At 47.5% G+C, this 24,799-nt stretch overlaps 1 protein-coding gene across 1 annotated transcript; it reads right to left on the bottom strand.

The window, feature by feature from the left end:
• Positions 1-1,475: 1,475 nt before the first annotated feature.
• LOC135091909 (protein PRRC2C-like) lies at positions 1,476-22,309 on the bottom strand. Its single transcript, XM_063989974.1, has 17 exons — positions 22,149-22,309; positions 18,589-18,724; positions 17,832-18,101; positions 17,590-17,695; positions 16,825-17,355; positions 16,589-16,684; positions 15,964-16,139; positions 15,577-15,809; positions 13,762-15,050; positions 13,384-13,606; positions 12,906-13,034; positions 10,593-12,645; positions 8,533-9,694; positions 5,108-7,708; positions 4,153-4,331; positions 3,559-3,883; positions 1,476-3,093 (listed from the first exon to the last, which is right to left on the bottom strand). Exons 2-17 carry the CDS (start codon positions 18,667-18,669, stop codon positions 2,972-2,974), a joined length of 9,576 nt encoding a protein of 3,191 aa, XP_063846044.1. The 5' UTR covers positions 18,670-18,724; positions 22,149-22,309; the 3' UTR covers positions 1,476-2,971.
• Between the last annotated feature and the right edge of the window lie 2,490 nt (positions 22,310-24,799).

The raw sequence follows: 24,799 nt of genomic DNA, 5'->3' as shown, positions 1-24,799 counted from the left end.
ACTCACTGGAGCACCGCACGCTAAAATATCAATAATAAGAATTATTTGTTACTTTTGTGGGTTTACTTTTTTCCTTTTGGAATATTACTTAGCCGAGATGAATGGGTGGCGCTCTGTGGAAAAAATCCTTGTAACTTTTAACACCAAAATATCACAGCAGAGCGCTTACTGTTACTTCTGTGCCTTGATCTTTTAGTTTCCTTTCGGAATGTTAATTGACTGGGATGAATGAGTAAATAATGACAGCATGGTATCCTTTGGACAGATCCTATTGTACTCACCGGAAATACCAATGTCATAAAAAAAAAAAAATTATATATATATATATATATATATATATATATATATATATATATATATATATATATATATATATATATATATATATATATATATATATATATATATATATATATATATATATATATATATATATATATATATATATATATATATATATATATTACTGTTGTCACTATGCTGTTATCTTTTAGTTTCCTATGAAATGTTACGTGGCTAGAATAAATGTTAACACCAGCACGGTGCCGTCTGGACAAATGATTCACCAAAATGTTAATGAAAGTGATTCCTGTTATCTCTTAATTTTTCTTTCAGTTTCACTCTTGGAATGGAAGTTTTCTAAGATGAATAGTTTTAGTAGTAACAGATAGCACTTTCTGCATGACTTCAGTAAGAGAAAGCAGCAAGCACTGCGTGGTCTGAGCGCCTTGATCACTTTCTCCCGTTGCTGCTCACGAAATCACTCTAAATTCCCACCACAATCTTTCATTAAGCCTAAGGGGATGTCATGGCAGCCAAGAGTTGTTACCGAAATTGTGTGTGCAGTCTTTGTAATGGTGGTGCTGGTATATACTGCAGGTGTCCGTGCCTTGCCACACTCGGCTTACCTCAAACTGAAAAACCTTCTAATTTTTCATCAAACCATCTCATTTCAGTCTCCGAGGGAAATTATTTAGGGTTTCCCAGGGTGTGTTCATGCTTGCAGAGAGTTTAATAAGGATTCTACGTCATGAGGAGACAATTGTGAAAACCTGGCTAATCATCTCTGTAGCCTCTGAGGAGTTTTGATGAGGGTAAAGCATTGACATATCTCAAACATGACAGAGGTGATGCATGCCCTCTTTTCACCAAAGCTTCTGCCTGCCACCTGAAAAAGATGTCTGGGACTTTTAAATCATTCCTTTCAAAAGTTTTCCTCAGGTTTCACTACAGCCAAGGTATTGGAAAAGACCTAGACAATTGTTGTTATCTTGAATAACTTGCTATGTGAATTATTAAATTTGCCTCGTGTCTCACCACAAACATCGCTCACATCATGTTCTCCATAAGTCAGAAGTCTTGTCATAGAAATAAAACCTGAAAGCATCACTATGAGGTGATTTAAGAAAAAAAAAGAAAAAAAAAAGATAAAATTCTTAGTTGAGGTATTGGATTAACACTGACACACACACACATTATGAGACATTGAGTTTATTGCAATAAGACAACTACACAAGGTGTGTTGAGCTTGCTGCTATGAGTAGTGAGTAGGGGGTACAGAGTCCCCTCACCTCCTCTCCATCAGTATAAAAGCTGAGGGGATGAAAAGAGTCCCATTCATTCTGTGGTATGTGGGGGTTGAGGGGCAATCAAATAAAAGACTGTTACACAGGCGTGCCACAAGGGAGTTTAGCAAGTCTGCTGGGCTGGGAAGGCTGCAGCTGATGTTGCTATTGTTGTTGTTCCTCCCTGCCACACTCCCTCACGGCCACATCAAGCCACATCAAGCCACATCAAGCCTTCCCCCAAGTTGCCCATACAGTGTGCTCCTCAACAGCGTATAACAACAAGGGAACAATATAAGTCATATACACATGGTAAAATGCCTCAAGATATACAGTAGTAGTAATATATTGGTAACACAGCTGCCCTACTGGAATGAACTGTCCGGGGCAGTGGCAGCCCACCCAAGAGGTCGTACACGCTGTGCTCCCCCTACGTACACATAACAAAGGGGTGTATTCTGTCGCCATGTGTCCCCTAATGTTATTGGTGGCCCCAGGTTCCCCAGCAGCAAGTTTGCGCCGTGGGCAGCAAGCAGTTATGTCAATGCAACGTACCATCGCTCCTGACTGGCCAGGTCTGCGGCTGAGGCCACTCTGATGAGAGAGAGCCCACCAGCCAGCCCTCTGGTCACAGGGTTCACACTGCCTCAACATGTAGTAGTAGTAGTAGTAGTATAGTAGTGGTAGTAGTAGTAGTAGTATAGTTGTATAGTAGTAGTAGTTCAACAAAAACCTAATGTTTTTGTATGCCTCAATGTAAACAAAATTAATGATCAGCAATACTTTACATATGTAAACATTGTCATATGCAGCATATTTTCTAAGAGGAGACATCCTCTTCAATAAGCACATTTCTAACACTACAGTGTACTAACTCCAGGAATCAATGTGGAGCACATATCCAAGAGAAACTATAAGAGACTTGTGTGCATTACCCATTTAACTCATTTGCATGGAATATAGCAAATCTTCCACATTAAATTATAACAAAGCACAGGTGCTCATCCCAAATACCAGAAGTCCATAGCTGACAATATGAAAATCAACCCAAAGTAACATTTGCACCATCCATCCGCATGTACACTTCTAAAGAAACCATAGCATCACTTGTGTCTATGTTTCTAGCACAGCACTCAAGCTTGTTCAAGTGGAGGAAAACAAAGTTCACGGGAAAAATATGCACTTCGCTTTTCTACAAAGAGATAAACGATTATTATTTTCTACCACAGCAAATCTTGCATTACCACTGATGAAGTTATTTCCACAAGATTCTGGTTCACAGAAAAAACAAACATGTAGAAAAAAAGAAAATGAATCACAAATTAACTTCCTTGAGGTTTGTAAGTGTATCCAGCACAGAGGAGTGAGAGCTTTACACTGGAAGCTTGAGACAAGTCGTGTCCACTTCACTTGGGTGGACCGTCACCCACACTAGATGATGAGGCAGACACTTTGTCGGCGTTCAGCTCCTCCTTGGCTGACACAATGGTTTCAGTGGGCTTTTCTTCTTTTTTCTCAGACTTGCCAGCTGTAAAGACAAGGACAGTGCTGATCACCAGAAGAATGTGTGAAGGTGTTACTTGTGGGGGGAAGATCCTGAACAAGCAAGGATATTCTGTTTTCATCAGTCTCTTGAAGGACAAGGCACCAGAGACAAAATAATTTATCTCTCTATACATATATTACATTTGATACTTGTTCCTAATAATACTACTTTAATATCATGAAAATGCAAAAACTTTGTTGCAATTCATTTATCATTTAAAACTCCACGCTGACTTTGCATTAATGACCTGATCACTGAGTCTGTTCCAGTCACCAGCCACTCCATTTGAGAAGCTTTTCCTTCCTATTTTTTTTCCTTACCAACCAAATGGCTTGTATCCAGAAAACTAAACTCAAAATACATATTACATAACCCCCACAACATTATGACCAGTGTGCAAACACTCACAACACATCTGAGGCACTGCCAACTGCCTGCACAACTCACCATCCCTGTTGAAGAAAGCCTGCGTGGTGCTCAAGGCATCGGCTCTCAGCTTGGCCTGTTGGGCAGAGCTTGGTGGGTTGGAAGTCCGCTGCTGAGTCTGTGTCTGCTGCTGCTGCCCCTGCGACTGGCCACGGCTACTGCGGTGGCTTGTGTTGGAACCGGTACCCTGGGAAGCTGGGGGTCGCTGGATCGGCCCTGGATTTGGGTAGCGGTTGTTGGTAGCCATGGGAGGAGTTGGACCACTGAGCCCACTCTGGGTGGCCATGGGCAGCTGGCCACGAAGGCTCATCACCATCCCTGAGGACCTCAGGCTCCCGGCCATCATCTGGTAAGAAGAGCGCGGCATGAGCTGCCTGCCTCTGCTGTCTAGGACAAACTTGGACAACACACCAGTGACTGCTCCTCTAATGGAATGAGTAATAAAGCATGGCTGCCGCTGAAAGCTCTGTTGCAGTACATACAAGACACATCAAAACAACTCACTACAGTGGTTTGAAAAGTGAAAGCCTCAGGAGGGTCATGTGTTGGTATCTTTAAAAGACCAGGAGAAACCAAATGCAATTTAAATTTTGATAAAGTACTGATCAGCCATACCTGAGAGGTATTCTGAGTGGGGTATGATGAACTCCTGTTTGAGCTCTGGTGTGCCAAGCCTGGCTGACTGGGCATTTTTCTGTTCTGTGCCTTTGGGGACGAGATTTGTGGCACACTGGACCCACCATGGCTGCTGGTGCTGTTACTGTTGCTGCTGTTCACAGTTGATGATATGCTGCCTACAAAGATAAGGAACCTCTTGGTCAAACCTTGTTGTTCTGTACAAATGATGCATTATTGTCTTGCTAAGTTTACTCTAACACTGTTATGTACAGTTAATGCTGCACACACACCACACAGACACTGTGCCAGCCAGCAGGTAACATTATCATCATAGTAATATTACTTCACCCCCACTAAATTTTACAGAAACATTACTCTTAAAACATAATTGAACTTGCTGTTCATACTCAGGTGATTGCCACATGCAGCAATGATGAAATACTGCCTGTTTCTCAACACCTTCAACTAAAATGGTTTATGCAGTAAATTTTTCATAATACTATACATTTTGAGTGCCTGCAACATTTGCAGCCATAAATTATTCCAACATTTGTAGCAGGCACGATGCTAATAGCCACTTCGAACATTAGCCAGGCTGATGGTCATAAGAGATGAGTGAGGCTGTGACTGACTTGATCTGACCCCTAGTCCTTTGTACCAAAACATGAATATCTCTATCAGGAAGAGGATGAACTACAGTACAGCAGTGGGTTGTGAAAATACATGCTCTGAAAACATTGTAAAATCAGTGTGCTTCAGCCAACCTACTGACTGTAAGGCTCGAGAAGAAAGCAAAGCAGAATGCTTGTTCACCTTGCTTTAAACTGCACATTCATATCATGGATGAATGTGCAGTCTACCCCCAACACAACAAATAGGTTTCTTTTTGTGACAAAGCTTAATCATAAAATATTTGCAGTGCACACCACAACACAACACTGCCTCTACTTACTTGATGGTGGGAAAAATGTGGAGAAGGAGTTCTGCGCTGCCCCCGGGGACTTGAGCTGCTGGCGGGAGGTGTCCTGAATGTTGGCTCCTGGCTGCAGAGACTTGAGGAAGCTGGGCTGGAGCGTGGGGCCACCCCGGAACGCCTGGGCTCCCAGCTGCTGGGCCGCCAGGCTCATGCTGGAGCCAAATCCCTGCATTCCCACACCGGCAGGTCCAGGCTGAGACTGGTTACCAAAGCCCTGCAAGCCAAACGCTGCAGGTGGTGTCTGCAGTGGAGGCTGTGCCTGCTGCTGCACTGCTGCCTGAAGTGGTGATCCAGAGGCAGTGTAGAATCCCGCTGCCTGCTGGGGACCCCCAGGGCCTGTGGGTGGTGCTGCTGGAGGAGCTCCAGGTGCTCCCCCACCATTGTTGGAATAGAAAGAACTTGGAGGCTGTATTGCCTGGATGACAGAGTTTTGTACTCCAGGTCTGGGCACCAGCTGAGACCCAAGCAAACCCATGGATTGGCTGGGATCATATATGTACAACTGCGAGGGCTGAGGACCACCTTGCAGGGCAGTGCCCAGGCCACTCTGCTGGAATGGTGTGCCAGCCTTGGACCCAATAGTGCCAAAGTTCTGCTGAGAGTTGCCAAACGTCTGCGTCGACGGCTTCACTGCCGAGGACATGAGGGAGTTTGATGCCGTTGAAATGAGCACGGTGTTCTGGTTTTGTGGTTGGCTCTGTCCAAAGCCTGTGACCCCTGTGGGCTGAAGCCTGTACTGGGACAGGTTGTTGGTGTACAGATCCGGTGTTGTAAGGGGAGGGGGTGTCTGTAAGAACATGGACTGCTGCCCAAAAGCATTGCTCCCAAGACTCTGCCCCAGCCCATAGGGTGGATACTGAGAGAACTGTGAGGCGCCTCTCTGGCCTATCACTGGAGTGCCATCCAGGAAAGGCTGGTACAGTCCTGTCTGGGGGTTGGAATTGAACACCATGGGTGGTGAAGGAATAGCTCCCCCAATACCACCGAAGGGAGCAGTGCCCCCAAGTGTGGGGTACATGCTGTTGTTGGATGGCCCCGTGGAGCCAGAGACCAGCGGGGGGGACAGGGAGCCAGTGATGCCCAGGGAAGACCCCGCAGGTCCCGGAGACACAGAGCTGCTGGCCGCCTGCTGCTGGGGCTTCACTTTGCACACGTTGCCAGACCTGCTCACTTCAGCCTTGGTCAGGGAGGCAGCAGCTGAGGAGGTGTAGGCCACACCAGATGAGGTGTATACCATACTACTGCCCATGCCAGCTCCTTGCTGCAGGGGAGAGCCTCCCTGATACCCACTCACATCCTGGCTGTGGTCTTCACATGAGCCAACTGAGGCCGCATCCTTGGGTGTGAAGGACGCCTCCAGGGCTGGGGAGTGGTCCAGGCCAGCCACGCTATCCACTGCAGAGAAGCTGGATGTAGAGAAGGACACGGAACTGGTGACATCCTCGGCGTGCTCAGGCACTGGCGCCATGGTCTCCCACACCTTCTTGACGGAGGCAATCTTCAAGTTGAGGTCGTCAGTTGAGGGAGAGATGGGACTCTGCATGCTGTTGGAGGTCATCACCAAGGGCCTCGGGAGACTTATTCCTTTGGTGCTCACAGAACCTGAAACTTCTGCTAACTCCGAGTCAAAAGTGAAGTCCAGCTTCATGTCAGGAGCAGCTTCCTCATTCACCTTGGTGGAGAAGTTGAGTGGCAGCTCAATGGGTTCTGGCTTGTCAGTCTTCTTCTCCTTGTCCTCCTTGAGGGGCAGCGTGTTGTCCGGGGAAACACTCTTCCTGTCCCTGCTCTCCCGCTGCCGCTGGGGCTTCGGGGCCTCACCAAACTTGGCCTTGTACTCGGCACCCACTGTGGCATTCACGGAGCCAGCAGCCTTGAAGTTTGTGTTCTCAAAGATGATGGTCTGTGAGGGCACTGAGGTGCCATCCAAAGTACTCTTGTCCACCTTTGAGAAATTGGTGGGGTCATCACTGGGGCTGGACCGCTGGCTGCTGCCGGCGGAGTTGGGCTGGTCACTGATCTCCACGCCACTGTCATGGTTGTCGAAGGAGGCCGGCTTGACCCCTGGCTGGCTAGCACCCTCCCCAATGGCTGGCGCCTGGGAGGGTGAGTTTGCCCTTAGCGTGGCAGTGAGAGGCTTGTCCCAGGCATTCTTTGGTGGTGGGGGGATGGCTGTGGCGTCCTTCACAGAGAACAGGGAGTTGGTGGGAGACTCTATTGGGCTGCACGAGCCAACAGACTTCATGGCATTGATGCGGTTGTTTTCCCGCTGCTTGGCCAGCCTGGGGGGAAGTTTGCACTGCCTGGACCGCTCAAAGCCACGCTCGGCTTTGCTGGAGCGATTCCTCTTCTTCTCCTGTTGCTTCTTGGTGGCAACTGTGGGGGCAGGGCCAGCTGTGCTGGCAGATCCCACAGGCACCGGCTCACTGGCAGGGGTGACTGGCACAGGTTCGTGGGCTTGTGTCTTCTGTTTCTCCTTGCCAGACTTGCGCCGCGTTACCTCCTGGAAGCCGTCGTTGGAGTCGGCGAGGTCCCCAATGAGCTCCGACACCTGAGGCTGGTCGTCAACTATCACCACGCCTGCAACAGCATGACAGTACCATTGTCAAGGAGAAGCAAGCATTATTCTATCTATCTAAACACTAACTGCTCTCAAACTACTTCATCTTCAATAATAGATAGATAGAATAATATGACAACTTGATTTCCACTGCAATGTGTGGAGGAAAAGTCTTCAATCATTCCACAAGAGTTTGGTTAAGTTTGAGAATGGCAATAGTTTCAACATGCAGACTAGTATGTACAAACCCCAGTAGAGGTCAGGGCTAGAGCAACACACTGCTTCAATCTTATCATGGAATCTCATGCAGATTAAAATTTTTAGACACATCAAGATTCTAAAGCTTTCACACAGTGACAGACTTGTATTAGTCTGAAAGGAACACTTTGCTTATTATTTTGTAAGTAATGGTGTTGTTTAGTGTGTGACGTCCAAGAGGCAGCCTGTTGGCCAGTCACCACCACTCTAGCCCTGTCTACTGGCACAGTGAAGGCAAAACAAGTACACAAAACATTAACTTCAAAAATGGCATATTGCTTTAGCACACCAAATATTGTAAAGAAAAATTCTTAACCAGCAAAGGCAACTAAAGCTACCAAACAATTAGTCTTGTCAATATTCTATGGCTCGTTTGATCCCAAGTATTAGTAGCATGCTTTATAAATAAAATTCACATAAAAATAAACAAAATACTTATAATCAGCTTGGTGAAACAAAAGGCTCCCAAATTTTCTTCATAGTCTATGCTAAAGCAATTGCCTCTCTTAGGCAACATTCATCATTCAATTCATGAAGAATTGGCTGACATGGATTGCTGTGGAAATGGCAACAGGAAACTACTTACTAGCATAATTATTCAAGTCGATGCCCTCCAATGGGTTGGCTTTCTCTTGCTTGGGCTTACTTTTGTTGTTGACTTCAGAAAGAGCCTGATGTACCAAAGTAGGGTCTAACTTTATTTCATGTACTTGATTGACAGTAGTTTCAGGTTTAGTGCCCTTTCCACCTGAAGTTGGATTCTTATTTTTCTCATTTTTATGCGGAGCCTTCTTCTCACCAAACCTCTGCTGGCTATTATTTTGGGGAACCCCTTGGCCCTCGGTTCTAGACTCCTTGCCAAGAGTGTTACGTCCCTGTGCTACACCCCCACCTCCTGGCGCAGGGGCCCACTTCCTATCCAGCTTGCTTCCCTTGCCTCGCTGATCCACTTTGCTCACTGCCACACTGCACTTCTCCTTGTTTTCCTTGCGGGCCTCTGGGTCACTGCTCTCAGAGGCAGTTTCCCAGTCGGCCTCCTCGGTCGTCTCTGGCGTGCCCTCCTTGGCCATGGGCTTGGCCACTGCTGGGGCTGCCGGAGTCAGTCCCGCAGTGCCTGAGCCGCCGATGGAGGTCACACCACTCCGCCCCTTCTTGGCACTGCTGCCGCTGCTGCTCCCACCACTGCCGGCAGTCCCTCCTCTCTGGCGCTCGTATTCTCTGCGCTTCTGGAATCTGGGCGGCATCCTGTCAAATCTGCTCTGCTGCTGTGGTTGCTGTGGCTGTGGTTGCTGCTGCTGCTGCTGCTGCTGCTGCTGCTTACGTGCAGCAGGGTCAGGCACACTAGTGTCAGTACTGGAGCCTTTACCCTCCTCACAAGTTCCAGCTTTTCCACCACCACCACCACCACCACCACCACCACCACCACCACCAGCACCTCCACCACCAGCACCAGCACCACCACCGTTACCACCACCACCACCACCGTGAGCTGGTGCGGACCGCCCCCTGCCCCCTGCATGGCCCTGCAGTGCTGAGGCTCCTCCACCCCTGGAGCTTCCCCGCCTGGCCTCCCCTCGCCCCCGGCCGCCACCTCGACCAAACTGGGAGCGCTCACCATCGCCGTTTTCCTCCCGGCTGTTGGGCAGAGACGAGCCGCTGCAGACGTTACTGCTCCCCACAGCACTGCTACCCCCTGAGGCAGGCGCCGCGGCACTGCTCCAGTCTCCGTCACAGCTGCCCCAGTCATCCTAAAAAGGGAGTTAGTGTGTCCTGTACAATTCATCATTATCAACATCCAGCTGAAATCACTGGTCTTATATAACTGGCAAAAAGCACTAAGAAACTTAACTCTTTCATGTAGCTAATTACCAGAGTTCCACATCCAGCCAGGTAACTAACAATATAACAGTGACTTATCACAATAAAAAAATGCTAAGGCAGAAAACACCTCTCCTGACTCACTCACTCCCCTGCACACACTATGCAAGATACATAGCAACATATATTAGAAATATAAAGACTCACAAAAACTGATGTATCAAACTTAACCAAATGATTTACTGCAATGAGTCAGGTCCTCCCACATTTTCAGACATGAAACCAGACTTAAAACCAAACAATTTTCATTCCCATTCACCATCATCCCCGAGTTTAGCTTCTCAGGGACACTCCTAACAACTGCCACCATCAGATTCTTCACAAATTGCCTTGCTTGCATGAACACTATCCTGCTTCAATGCCCTTCATAATAAGCACACATCTATTTAGTCCAGCCCAGATCCTTACCAACACTTCCTTCAGTTACACATCATGACACAAGGCAATGAGAGAGAGAGAGAGAGAGAGAGAGAGAGAGAGAGAGAGAGAGAGAGAGAGAGAGAGAGAGAGAGAGAGAGAGAGAGAGAGAGAGAGAGAGAGAGAGAGAGAGAGAGAGAGAGAGAGAGAGAGAGAGAGAGAGAGAGAATGAAAAAGGTAACTCAAATTTCAAACCCTTTCCATCTTCAAAAAAATATCAGAAAACCTTCAGAAAAGTAGACTGCGGTGGTGACTTGTATCCGAGTAGCACATTAAGGATGCTGAGGAACAAGTTTGAAGCTTTTAACATCAGTGTTAAAATTAGTATGCAAGTAACAATGAATGCCTTACCTTACGTTCCCTGTAAGGACGTCCGTGGTAATCTTCATAGTAGAAGTAATCATCATCTCGGTAATTTCTGTTCTGGAATCTTGGAGGAGGTCCTCTGGTCCGGCGTCCGTATTCTCCTCCTCCGCCACCTCCTCCACTACCACCTCCTCCTCCACCCCGACTCCCCCTGCCTCCACGGTAAGAGGGAAAGGCACCTCCACCTCTGGCTCCACCTCCACTCCTTCCTCCACTCCGGGATGACTCATATCTGTTTGCTCTGTTTCCACGTCCTCCGGAAGCTGTCATGGTCTTGGTGCCCCCGCCCCGCTCTGCACTCTTGGCCTCTGCCACCTCACTGGCCCCCTCAGGTGTCTCTGCGCCAGCGGTTGCTGTTAGAGAAGACCCTGGTGCGAGGGTAGTGGTGCTGGTAGCTGTTTCTGGCGTGGTTGCGGCCAGCACTTGTTGTGGCACACTTGCCTGCTGCTGCTGCTGCTGCTGCTGCTGCTGCTGCTGCTGCTGTGGCTGTTGCTGCTGTTGTGCCTGTGGTTGCTGCTGCTGCTGCTGTTGTGATGGTGCTTGTTGCTTTTGCTGTTCTTGCTCTTGATACTGCTGCTGCTGCTGCTTCTGCTGCTGCTGCTGGTGGTGGTGATGCAGCTGCAGCTGAGGCACTGGCTGAATGAGCTGCTGCATCAAGGGCTGAGGCTGCACGGCTGGAGTTGGGCCAGCATGCTGCTGCTGCTGCGCCTGCTGCTCCTGAGGGCTGGCTCCCACCCTGCCCCCCCCCACCACTGCTGCTGCTGCCGCCACCCCCACTGCCTCTTGCCCCATGGTGCTTGGGTGGGAGGTGGTGGTGGTGCTGTTGGTGGTGGTGCTGTTGGTGGTGGTGCTGCTGGTGGTGGTAGTGCTGCTGCTGTTGGTGGTGGTGGTGGTGCTGCTGCTGCTGCTGCCCACTGTAGTGCTGCTGATACTGCTGGTGCTGGTGGTGGTGCTGTTGCTGGTGGTGCTGGTGCTGCTGCTGCTGCTGGCCTGGCTGTGGGCCACCGCTGCGGCTGCCGTGTTGGCCATGGTGGGGCTCTCGGTGAGGCTTGGGGTTGCTTGCTGCTGCTTGGCCATGCCCCACACGCTGGCCTCCCCGGCCTTGCTCAGGCTGCCGGCAGTGCTGCTGGCCCCCCCCACCGGCACCGTGCCGCTGGAATCGGGGCGGGAGCGTTCGCCGTTTTTTGAACGGCTCGCCCAAACATTGTCTCTGTGTTCCTTGGGGTGAGGGACTTCCTTCACCTCCACCTTGCGGACCTGTTCTCCCTGAGTGGCTTTCTTGAGGGTGGTCATGTTCTTCCTGATCTCCTTCTCCCTGTCCGACGCCTCCAGCCTCTCCCTCGTGATGGGGGCCGGTGCATGAGAGGAGCGGCCGCTGCCAGTGCCGCTGCTGTTGCTACTGCTACTGGTGCTGCTGCTGCTGCTGCTTTCTTTCAAGCCATCACGCTGCACGGCTTCTCCCTCCTCTCCTCTCATCTCCTCCTTCAGGTCCTTAGGGTCCTTAGAGCCAGAAGTCTTGGAGGGCTTATCCTCCTTGACCTCAGCCTTCTTGGGGGACTCCTGGTAACTCGGCTCTCGGCCAAAGTCCTCGGCCCGTCCCTCAGCCCGATAGTAGTCATCATACTCATAGGTGGCGTCCGCCCACGAAGTAATCTCCAGCTTCTTCTCCCTGGGCAGAATGCAGGAGGACCTGTCAAAGGAGTCCTTGCTGGCCCGTGACTCACGGCTGGAGCGGCTGTCCCTACTATCAGGACGCTGGGGGCGCTCCCGTACCTCTTCCCGCTGCTCCATCTTCTCTGCTGCCTCCACCTCTTTGTCCCACTCCTTGTGAGTCATGCGCAGTTCTCCTGCTCCCTCGAAGCTCTCCTCCTTCCCCAGGGTGTCCAGCTCGTAGCTGCGGCCCCAGTCCAGCTTGCTGTCACTGCGCCGCTCCAGCAGTGGATCCTTCTCAGGCCGGTCCAAGCGCCGGTTTTTGCCTGCGTCCCGATCAAAGTCTCTACTCCTGTCCCAGTCCTCACCATTCATGTTTCTCCTGCCACTAAAACAAAGAACAATAAATTCAAGATGGCTGAAACAAACAAAAATATCTAACATGAGTCAGGAATGAAAGCTACTTCACCACTTTTGTATAAAAAAAAAAAAATCCCACAAGAAAAACTAACATTCTAAGATCATTCATCTTGCCCTTCTAGTAATGCTAGTGCAGACTATCCTCATTCTATTCCTAATGATGGTGGCTTAAGCTACCTTCTAGAATGGTTACAGCAGAGTAATGAAGGAATAATGCTCCTAACTCACCTTCTATCAAAGTCAAACTCACGAGGCTCTTGAGCTGCCCTCTCCCTCTCTTCAATCTTCTCGTGGTAGGTGGCACGCGCCCAGCTCTCCCGCTCACGGTACCCCTGAGAGCCTCGGCCACGGTACCTCCTGAAGAACAAATGACAAATTCCAGATGGACATTCTTTCTGAGATTTACAACTGAGTAAATCACAAACTTCATTACATTTTTTCAAATTTACAACTCAATACAATCTTTCATGAACTTGTAGCTTGACAGACCTTCCAGAAACTTAAAAAAATACAAATTCCTCCCAAGTTGATAAGCTATACAGATCTAAACAGGAACAGTCATGGCTGGTTCCTTCAGAACATTACAGTTTAATTTGTGTCATTTTCCAATACTCAAATCTTGTTGTTGGAAGCAAGAATGGCTTCAAACTTCTCATCAAACTCATTTCCCCATTGCAAACACTACAGTGAGGCAAAGTTCTCTTACCCGTCCCTCTCTGAACGATCGTAGAAGTCGTCCCGAGATCTAAGGTCGCCTCTATCGGGCCGGTCCATCTTGTCCAGTCTGTCAGGACGGTCCACCCTGTCATAGGGGGAGCGCTCGTCCCGGTCATCGCGGTGACGCTCCGCCGAGGGGTGGCTGGCAGGCCGCTCCTCCACCTCGCCGGAAGTGTCGCTGTCCGTTCGCAAGCGCCTGTCCTTCATCACTGCTGGAGGAATGATCGTGACACATCAGTTAAGTCAGTGGCTGGCACACAAATGTCCAACACTGACGCATATATGCAAGACACATACAAAACAATTTCAAGGTGAAGGACTGAAGCAGTGTGAATGAGTGTTAGGAGAGAACAGTGTCCCTACTCACCATCAGTGTCCCGGGCCATGAAGCCTTTCCCTGAACCAAATCTTGGCTCAAAGGAGGGTGGCTGGCCACCCGGGCCTCTGAAAGTTTGGCTGCGCATCATCTCTTGCTGCTGCTGCTGTTGCTGGTGCTGCTGCTGCTGCTTCTGGAAACGTGGCGGCAACTTGTTCTTGAACTGGTTGGAGAAGACGGGTTGCTGGTCCCTGGGCCGCTCGTAGGAACGCTCGTACTGGTCCCGGGGATGATCCCGGTAGTTCTCTCGGTAGTTCTCCCGCTTGTCTGGGTACTGCCGATAGTCCCTGATGGGCGTGCGGTCGTCGCGGGACTCAGCGCCACTGCGCCCACCTCCGCCCAGAGGTTCCGTGTCATCCCGGTCCTCAGGGTGGGACTCCCACAGCTCCCGGTGCTTCTTCCCACCCAGCTTGGTCTGCTCAAAGCGCTTCTTCTCCTCGAACCGCTTCTCCTCCTCCTCCTGCCTCTGCCGGGCACGCTCCAGGGCGGCCTGCACCTCGTCTGTGGATGTGCGCTTCTCGCGCCACATGTCCTCCTCCTCCCGGGGGTGTGGGGTGGGGGAGTGAGAGGATGCATGGGTGGGGTGTGAGGTAGGGTGATTGGTGGGGTGTGCAGAATTGAGAGAGGGAGAATGTGAAGTTGGATGGGAGGGACCATGGGGTGGGTGGTGGGGACCCCCATGACTAGGGGCACCTGCTCCTCTCATTCCTGATCCCTGGGGGCTGCTGTAGTCCCTTGACAGACCCCGTGGATAGTCGAACGCTCCTCGCTGTTGCTGCTGCTGCACCTGCTGCGGCTGTTGTTGTTGCTGTTGTTGCTGCTGTTGAGGTGATGGCTGCTGCTGCTGCTGCTGCTGCTGCTGTTGCTGCTGCTGAGATGCCTGCTGCTGAGATGGCTGCTGCTGCTGCTGCTGCTGCTGCTGCTGCTGCTGTTGCTGCTGCTGCCACCTGCCAGGCGAGTACCTGCGGTTGTCATGGGATCGGCGGTCCTCCCCAATACCCTCCCGCCGGGGATCCCGGTCCCTGGGGCCTGGATGAGGTCTTTCACGGAGGAGTGGCTGCTGCTGTGATGGCGGTTGCTGCTGTTGCTGCTGCTCCCTCTCCTGTTCACGCTCTCGGGACCCCAGGTGGTCTTCGCGCCTCTCCTCTACCTCTCGGACACACTCCCGAGCCCTCTCTTTCTCCCACCTGTCCCGGCGGTCCGGCTTCCAGTCCAGCGCCCTCTGCTTGCTGCTCTCCTCCTCTGCTGCTCCCTCATCCTCACTGAAATTCAGCTTTTGGCTGCACAGAGAAAAATTGAGGGGGTGTTACTCAGGCATAAAGACCAAGAGTGGCATGCATCTGACAGAACTCATAGATGAAACAAAACTTACTGCATCTCTTTCGAGAGAGAGAGAGAGAGAGAGAGAGAGAGAGAGAGAGAGAGAGAGAGAGAGAGAGAGAGAGAGAGAGAGAGAGAGAGAGAGAGAGAGAGAGAGAGAAATATCATATATCAACAAATGGTTTATTTAAGAAAGTTTTGCATAATAAAACAACTTATATGCATTTGTGGTATAAACTGTAAATGTCAGTACTATAGTAACTAAAAACTAACAGTGTGATTTAGAAAGTATCATTGTAATATTAAAAGTAACATAGTAATGAAAAACTAAAAATAGTAACAAATATTAGTAATAATTTAAATATTTTTGTCAAGTGTGTGACATTAACACACCACCTCACAAAATGTTAAGGCAATTTCAGCATTATTAATGAGTAAGCAAGGTGAAGATGACTTAGATTACAGGTAGCCAAGCCAGGTACTCACTTGTAGTCCACCTCAACAGCACTGGTGGCCCAGCCCTCTCTCAGGCACTGGTCGTCTTCAAAGCCTTCCAGTGCCTCCTTCTTTATGATGGGTGGTGGAACCACAATGTCATCCTCCCCACCACCAGGCACAGGACCACTGCCCCGGTAACGCGGCTGCTCCCGCCCAAAGGGTGGCCGAGGGTGGCCAGGGTAGTTGGGGGGGAACCCTCCAGGGAAGTTTCCACGCCCCATCTGACGAGACAATCACCACTTTGGTGAGTGGCTCTGCATGTCTAAATGTACTTGTGTCGAGGATGAAACAATTCATGATTCATGGGAAGTAAGGCAACGAAACACCTCACCAGGAGGAAGTCAAGAAGGAATGACATGACATTGACCAAAGAGCTATACAATATTTACATAGGGTGGTGTGACTCCTCTGAACTGGTGCATCTGAGCCCCATGAGGTGGGGCAGGACCCATGGAGCCCAAGCCTCCCCCAGGAACCACTCCTCCTCCACCTCCAGGTGGGGTTTCCTCTGGAACCAAGTCCTCCGGAGCGGTTCGGGGGATGCATGTCCCCTGCAATGCAGTAGCCTGTGTCATACACTTATATCTCCTAACTCAGCACCAATCTCACAAAAAAGCTACAGTAATGTTATGAATTGAGTAATCACATCACAGGTTCTTTTGTGTACTCCATGTAACACCTAATTCATCATTTATACTTTTGAATAAAAAGAACAACTGACACCTCTCCCCATCCATTGCTTAAGACACCCTACATGAGTGGTGACATACTGATTCACAAAACACACTCATTCATATGTGTGTGCAGTGTGTGCACATCGGGAGGGAGGGAGGGAGGGAGGGAGGGAGGGAGGGAGGGAGGGAGAGAGAGAGAGAGAGAGAGAGAGAGAGAGAGAGAGAGAGAGAGAGAGAGAGAGAGAGAGAGAGAGAGAGAGAGAGAGAGAGAGAGAGAGAGAGAGAGAGAGAGAGAGAGAGAGAGAGAGAGAGAGAGCCTCTCTTACCATTAAAAGTGTTGGTGGTCTGAGGACTGGGCAAGCGGTCATCCTGTGGCAGCTGCGCCACACCACGCCCTCCACCCTGGATCCAGCTGCCCTCTGCTGCAAGGGCAACATCAACCCTCAACACAATGTGACAGCTGGTGTACACACACACACACACACACACACACATACACACACAGTATTCACGGTACACATGAGCATTACAACAGAGCAACACAAAGCAACATGAGACTCACTCTGTGGCCTCAGACTGGGTCCAGGCCCGTACTGAGGAGAAGACTCTGCTGGCAAGTTGCCACCACCAAGCTTGGGGAACTCCCGATGAAAAAACGGCGACTGCTGGACTGAGGAGGACTGTGGGTGCCCACCATCCAGTGGGTGAGGTGCCCCTGGGGAACCACCAGGCAGAGCCCCCCCTGCTGCTGCGCTGCTCCATGGCTTGCTGCTGTTGGCCATGCTGGCCCCATTGGTCAGACTGGGGGGCTGGCCGGTGCTGGCAGCGGGGAGGGGGGGTGCGTGCGTCCCTGGGGAGGGCTTGTTGTTGGCCAGGGATGTGGTCGGGGGGAGGATGCTGTTCATTGGGGTACTGGAGGAAGAGACTGGGGCTATGCTGTTTACGCTGGGGCTGCCGCTGATGCTTTTGTTTTTGTTGTTGGTGATGGTACTGCCGCTGCTGCTGCTGTTGTTGATGGGAGTGGTGGTGCTGTTGTTGGTAATACTGATGGCTGGTGACGCGAGACCCATTCCACCACTCCCGCCATCTAGAGCTACAAAGGAAAAACTCAAGATTACTCCACTGGAGAGAGAGAGAGAGAGAGAGAGAGAGAGAGAGAGAGAGAGAGAGAGAGAGAGAGAGAGAGAGAGAGAGAGAGAGAGAGAGAGAGAGAGAGAGAGAGAGAGAGAGAGAGAGAGAGAGAGAGAGAGAGAGAGAGAGAGAGAGAGAGAGAGAGAGAGAGAGAGAGAGAGAGAGAGAAACACTAAGACAATTCTCAGACCATTACCTGAAGGTTGAGAATTTGGAGTTGAGCTTGTATTTCCACCAAGGACACTGTTGGTTGATGCTTGGCCGGCCACATCCACACTCGAAGGCACCCCTGCCCCGGGAGCCTGAAACACACACAATGCTGCTGTAAAGACCAATGTGCAGGGACTGTAGGTATGTGCATGGTGACTAGTAACTTTAGTAATGGTGGTAGTAGTTAAGGTAAAAATGTGAGTAATAGTAGTAGAGTGGCTGGCATACCTTGGGAGTGTGGTCGAGAGGTGGTGTGGGTGTGGGTGTCACCTCCTGAGGAGTGGAGGAGCCATCGGGGGTCATCTCCTCCGCCTTGCTGCCCCATCCTTGTCCACCAGCAGGTACGAGATTTACGTTAGGGTCGTTTCCACTGTTCTCGGCCTTCAAGCTTGGCAGGTTAGCAGGAGGGGGAACGCGCCGTACAGACGCCACTTTACCCAGGCTTTGCATGCCATGTTTCTGAATGACAGTTTTCTGAGTGGTTTCAATAGACTTGCCCTGTACAGATAAAACAGGTAATTACCAATCATTAGTACTTACTTATTTACACTAAGTATGCATCCTGTCTGCAAAAAAAGAATATTTACATGAGACATTACAAGGTGAATTTAGCATAACAGATACACTAAGTATGCATTCTGTCACTAATAAAAGCATATTTACAATAACAAAAACCATGAGACACAGCAGGATGAGTTTAACATAAAAGATATACAGTAAGCATCTTGTCCATAATGATAGCATTCAAACAATAACAATAACTGATGCACAGCAAGGTGAGTTTAGCATAATGGATATACTGCATGTGCATCCTGTCCACAATACAAGAAACCACACAGTAGTAATTAATGAGACCACAGTTAGTTTAGCTTAACAAACACTGTGTATACATCTTGGCCACAATACCAAGAACCTCATAATAGTAATAAATGAGACATTACAAATTGAGTTAAACATAATAAATGTTGAGACAGGAAGAACTTGCCTTAAATATATTATTTATGTTCAGTGACTGGAACTTCTTTGATTTCTCCCCCTTTGCTTGTGACCCGGAAGATGCTGACATGCTGATCACAGGCGCTCATTTAGATGCTGAGGAACCTGTGGAACGAACCACTAAGCTGCAAGGGAACAAGAGTGTATGCATAAGTCATTGCTTATTGGTGTGTGTGCCTGTCCTAATGCTCCCACATGCTGACAGCTCTATGTACTGCTCTTCTGTTTTGAAGTATGTGGCAAACCAACATTCTATAAGAAAACCATTGACTTCAAGACACCTGATTGTTTTGAAGTATGTGGCAAACATTCCATTTCAACTAAAACCTCATTTAATTGTAAAGTATTATTTAATTGCAAAGTACCAGATTATTTGCACTTGGATACAATAGTAACTTATAATTAGGTACGTGTTTAGGTGGGAATCTAGCAGCTTTTTGCGCATTTCAAAACAACGCAGGCATCTATACTTTATCAGTAAGTAGAGGCAATGTTATCATATTGTCCCTTGCATTTTTGAGTTAGAAATGATAGTCACTCACAAACCCTTGTCACACACACCACTCTTATCAGTTACATGACACTCAACTAGTGGTGGAGTTCATAGCCAAAAATAAAAATTTTCCATGTATTTTTACTAGCTAGGAGTGATGGCTACTTACAAATGCCTCACCATACAACACTTTTAATCCCTAAGGAACTAACAACAATGGTGTTTTTGTCTGACTTATTTTTGTTCAGCCAACAGCAGAGGTTAAATAACAATTTATCACCCAGTGTGCAAGAGTGATGGCCAGTGTGTTTGTTATGCTGGATATGGCACTGGCTATGGCTTGTGTGCCCGCAGCTCCTATCTTCTCTTGCCCCATCTGCCCCTCACAGCTCTCCCAGTACTTCCACTGTATCCAGTGTGGTTCCTTGTCTAACATTGCTTACTGGGAGTAGATGAAATTTGCTTATGTTTGTGCTTAGCCATGTATCAGGATGAAGGTGGATCACCTTCCATGATTCTTGCTTACCATGGACTACCACACAGTCACAAAAAAAAGTGGTAGGGAGCAGTTTTGTAAGTATTGGCAAATAAGGTTCAAAACATTTCTCTCCCTCTTCCGTTTTATTTAATGTGGGAAAATCTACTGGCACATATATGCATCACCCATCAGAGCCCTGAGACGTGCACCACCGAGTCACCCGTCGCTTAGGGGTTAAGAAACAAATCCTCATCACCACCATTGCTGTCAAGATTGATGGTGATGGGTCTCACAGCCTCATTTATGTTGTCTGTGCACCAGTGCACTTTTTCAAAAGCTTGAGGTCTTTGAACTGCAGCCACCCACACTTCCTCTGTGCCACAAGCAGCAAGGAGCACTAGTGGCAGCTGATGCACCCCACACACCTACTTGATGACAGTGAGTTCAGGATGAGCAGATGGCAGGTGAATCACCTCATGGTCCCACTCATGGATTACTTTGTCCATCAGGTACTGTGGTTGTGGCCAGTTCTGTTCACAAATGCACAGCATCCCTGGCTGTGTGGCACCAGTAGGGACAGGGTAGGCTGCTGTGCTCCAGCCACTTTTTTTCAGATCACATTTCTTAGTTGGTGTGGTGGGGCAGTGACTTTCCATCGTCAGCTGACTGTGGTGCAGTGTGTTGCCCAGCACCACTAATGACAGCTCAGTGGAGGAAAAGTTCATTGTTTATCTCACCACGAGTCGCTGCTGTTCTTTGCCGGGAAGAAGAGGAAGAGGAATTCAGTATAAATCCACTGGCCATGCCAGCAGTGACATCACTGTGGTAGTGTGATGCAGTGGATTCATGGTAATGCAGGCAGTGGCAGAAGCATCACGTGTTATTTAGGACTCTGTGAGGGTGGAGCCAAGGGAGTGATGTCAAAACTACATCACTGATACCTCCATACATCCTGCAGGTGGCTGGGCCTTAATCATGTTGATTTATATGAGTTACTGGCCTTATTATCCACTTCTGATGAAAATTAGCACAGAGACTGAAACATGCTCTGTCAAAATATGACACCAATTCATCAGTTTGTTTGAAAGTTATTCCTGAAAATTATGTGACACTGACCCTAACACTCTGGCCAATTTTAACCTAAACCATCAATCTTAAGAGTTAACATTTCTTGCCTGACTCCACTGGTGATTGCAAGTACCAAAATTCCCAGCATTTCCATATCATTCATCCTTTGTGTTTAATGAAAGGAGGCTTAACATTTTTATCATACATGGGTAATAAAAAAAAAAAAAAAGAGGAATGAAGAAGGGAAATTATCCTTAATCACAACCCTTTAAATACAAAACAAAAGACTAAATATAATAAAATAAAAGACTGGACTGTTTTCCAAGATAATTTCATTCAGAAAGCACGACACAATAACACACAATAATACACGAGTGTTGCATGACATGAGTTTTCCAGCAACACAATAAACTATATGATTTTAACAAGAACATGAATGAAAGGACCACTAAGAATTTCACCCTAAGACAGCACAGGGAAAAAATAAGTGTTGCATCATGAGTATTTCAGCAATACAATGAAATATACAACTTTGAGAATGACACCAAGAAGGAATGGCTGATTTTAAGGTCAATTTAAGAGCATGGTAAGGGAAATTTCCCCCACAACACAGCACAGGGGAAAAAAATGCATGATGTTGCATCACTTAAGTATTTCAGTAACACAAGGAAACATACGACTCTGAGAATTAAATATTGAAGGAATGGTCTAACATTTGGGTAATTCATGGGCGTTTTAAGGGTAATTTCTCCCCCCTCCCAGAGCACAGCACAGCACAGCAAAGGGAAAAAATTTAAGTGTTGCATCAGACGAGTTTTCCAGCAACACAATGAAATGTGTAACTTTAACTATATAGGCCCCAATTGAAAGATAATTTAAGGGCAATATAAGGGCAGTGTTTGCCACAGAACACAACACAGGGAATAAAAATGCAGGAGTGTTCCATGACAGGAGTATTTCAGCAACACAATGAAATACAAGACTTTAACCAGGAAACCATGAAGGAATTGACTATTTTAAGGGTGATTTCTGAGCAACTTCCCGCACAGAGCACAGCAGAACCCAGCAGAGGGAGCAGGTAAGTGTGAAAGTGTTGCATGACAGCACGAGTGTTTCAGCAACAGGCAGAGACGCAACACACACCTCTACACCCCCACCAGCTCGCGCCCACGCCCACACACACGCCCACGAGGCCTTGAATGATCCGTGTGACCAGTATGAGGCCAGGCAGTGTGACCAAGAGTGCAGGAAGTGACCTGACCTCCTCCCGCTCATCACAGGCTGCCACAGTTCTGTTATCTTCACTTTCCTGCTTTATTACAAGTTTCTCCTTCCCCTCGGCACAACAGATGAGCTGTGCCCTGCTGCCCTGACCCAGCCTGACCCGCGGTGAGGCCCAGTGAGGCTCAATAACACAAATATGAGCAGCCACCAAACCACATAACTGGACAGGTCGTCTGCTACAATTATTAATAATCACGCGGCACACAGATCTCAAATCCTCGCTTACCTGGGCTCGTTCCAATGACGGATGACTGAAAAATTAATCCTATCCTAATAATAGAGGTGGAGGGACGGATGGCGACAGAATTCCACGATAATTTCACTACCACTACGCCCCGCCGAGCGAAGGTCAAAATGGCGAACTCTCTCTACCTCGGGAATCGATACAGTGACGTCACTCCCACAATGCGCCGCGCCTCCCTCAACAACTCCACCACTCCACCACAGCAATACACAGCAGCCTCCACCACAGCAATAAACTATAACAATCTCCTCTATGTTAAATTGACCAATCCCCCAGCACTGGTACTGGACAGGTAGTTCTCTAATTGACGCCACACCTGCTGCGTACAGGTGCGTCGTCTGCTCCCTCGGCCAGGTGGGAACTTTGAATGCTATTTCACTCACTTCCAATATTTCGCATTATATATATGGTCGCCGTACTGAAATTTGATTGATAATGCTAATAATCTCCAGCCATGTAACTTTCTAATTAACTCCACATCTACTGTTTACAGGTGTGTCGCCTGCTCCCTCAGCTAGGTGGAAACTTTGATGCGATATTCACTAAGGTTTGTCATTAAATTTCTCTGGTTTCCATACTGGTATTTGACAGGTTATTCTAAATAGTTAACTCTAGCCACACACACACACACACACACAGTCTCATATATATATATATATATATATATATATATATATATATATATATATATATATATATATATATATATATATATATATATATATATATATATATATATATATATATATATATATATATACATATATATTTTTTTTTTTTTTTTTTTTTTTTATGTAGGAAGGATACTGGCCAAGGGCAACAAAAATCTAATAAAAAAAATGCCCACTGAAATGCCAGTCCCTAAAAGGGTCAAAGCAGTGGTCAAAAATTGGTGGATAAGTGTCTTGAAACCTCCCTCTTGAAGGAATTCAAGTCATAGGAAGGTGGAAATACAGAAGCAGGCAAGGAGTTCCAGAGTTTACCAGAGAAAGGGATGAATGATTGAGAATACTGGTTAACTCTTGCGTTAGAGAGGTGGACAGAATAGGAGTGAGAGAAAGAAGAAAGTCTTGTGCAGCGAGGCCGCGGAAGGAGGGGAGGCATGCAGTTAGCAAGATCAGAAGAGCAGTTAGCATGAAAATAGCGGTAGAAGACAGCAAGAGATGCAACATTGCGGCGGTGAGAGAGAGGCTGAAGACAGTCAGTTAGAGGAGAGGAGTTGATGAGACGAAAAGCTTTTGATTCCACCCTGTCTAGAACAGCAGTATGAGTGGAACCCCCCCAGACATGTGAAGCATACTCCATACATGGACGGATAAGGCCCTTGTACAGAGTTAGCAGCTGGGGGGGTGAGAAAAACTGGCGGAGACGTCTCAGAACACCTAACTTCATAGAAGCCGTTTTAGCTAGAGATGAGATGTGAAGTTTCCAGTTCAGATTATAAGTAAAGGACAGACCGAGGATGTTCAGTGTAGAAGAGGGGGACAGTTGAGTGTCATTGAAGAAGAGGGGATAGTTGTCTGGAAGATTGTGTCGAGTTGATAGATGGAGGAATTGAGTTTTTGAGGCATTGAACAATACCATGTTTGCTCTGCCCCAATCAGAAATTTTAGAAAGATCAGAAGTCAGGCGTTCTGTGGCTTCCCTGCGTGATATGTTTACCTCCTGAAGGGTTGGACGTCTATGAAAAGACGTGGAAAAGTGCAGGGTGGTATCATCAGCATAGGAGTGGATAGGACAAGAAGTTTGGTTTAGAAGATCATTAATGAATAATAAGAAGAGAGTGGGTGACAGGACAGAACCCTGAGGAACACCACAGTTAATAGATTTAGGAGAAGAACAGTGACCGTCTACCACAGCAGCAATAGAACGGTCAGAAAGGAAACTTGAGATGAAGTTACAGAGAGAAGGATAGAAACCGTAGGAGGGTAGTTTGGAAATCAAAGCTTTGTGCCAGACTCTATCAAAGGCTTTTGATATGTATATATATATATATATATATATATATATATATATATATATATATATATATATATATATATATATATATATATATATATATATATATATATATATATTATATACATACAGTGAAAGACAGGGCAAAACACACACACCCACACACACACACACACACACTTGAGTCTGGAAACACATTTACATATTAGAAAACCATAGAAATTACGGTGAATATTGATGACGAGAGACTGGAAAGGAGGGTCTCGGTCTGGGCTACCTGATAACGTCACAGGATCCGTTTATTTACGTAGTTCGTGTCATTTTCAAAATGACCCCAAGAAAAAAGGCAGCCAGACTCGATTGCTTTTATATATTCTGACTTGCCATATACTTTAACTAATACCATGAATATCAAAACATTTCAAATCTGAGTAATAATAAAGAAATATAAAACAAACAATCTAGAAAAAAGTTAGAATCTTGATATAATTAAAACCATTGAAAAGTCCATTTATTTTGACTGAACACAATTAAAAAGTACTTTGAAAAATAGGAACAATTTTTTCAAGCAATTTAGACTTAGTTAGAAGCTGAAATAAAGAAAAAAAAAAAAACAATAAATGACGTTTTTAAAAATCGAATATAAACAGGCGTATAAATAATCATAATGTTCA

The sequence above is a fragment of the Scylla paramamosain genome, chromosome 38 (assembly GCF_035594125.1).
Source record: "Scylla paramamosain isolate STU-SP2022 chromosome 38, ASM3559412v1, whole genome shotgun sequence".
Taxonomy (NCBI): Eukaryota; Metazoa; Arthropoda; class Malacostraca; order Decapoda; family Portunidae; genus Scylla; species Scylla paramamosain.
This window is presented reverse-complemented; position numbering and strand designations above follow the sequence as displayed.

What these genes read in the sequence shown, in the direction of transcription:
- LOC135091909 (XM_063989974.1), bottom strand. Translation starts at nt 18,669, where the DNA reads ATGTCAGCATCTTCCGGGTCACAAGCAAAGGGGGAGAAATCAAAGAAG. An exon ending in TCCAAATTCTCAACCTTCAG is followed by an intron (nt 17,356 to 17,589) that starts GTAATGGTCTGA and finishes TTTCCTTTGTAG; the next exon opens with CTCTAGATGGCGGGAGTGGT. An exon ending in CCCTATGTAAATATTGTATA is followed by an intron (nt 15,810 to 15,963) that starts GCTCTTTGGTCA and finishes TTGTCTCGTCAG; the next exon opens with ATGGGGCGTGGAAACTTCCC.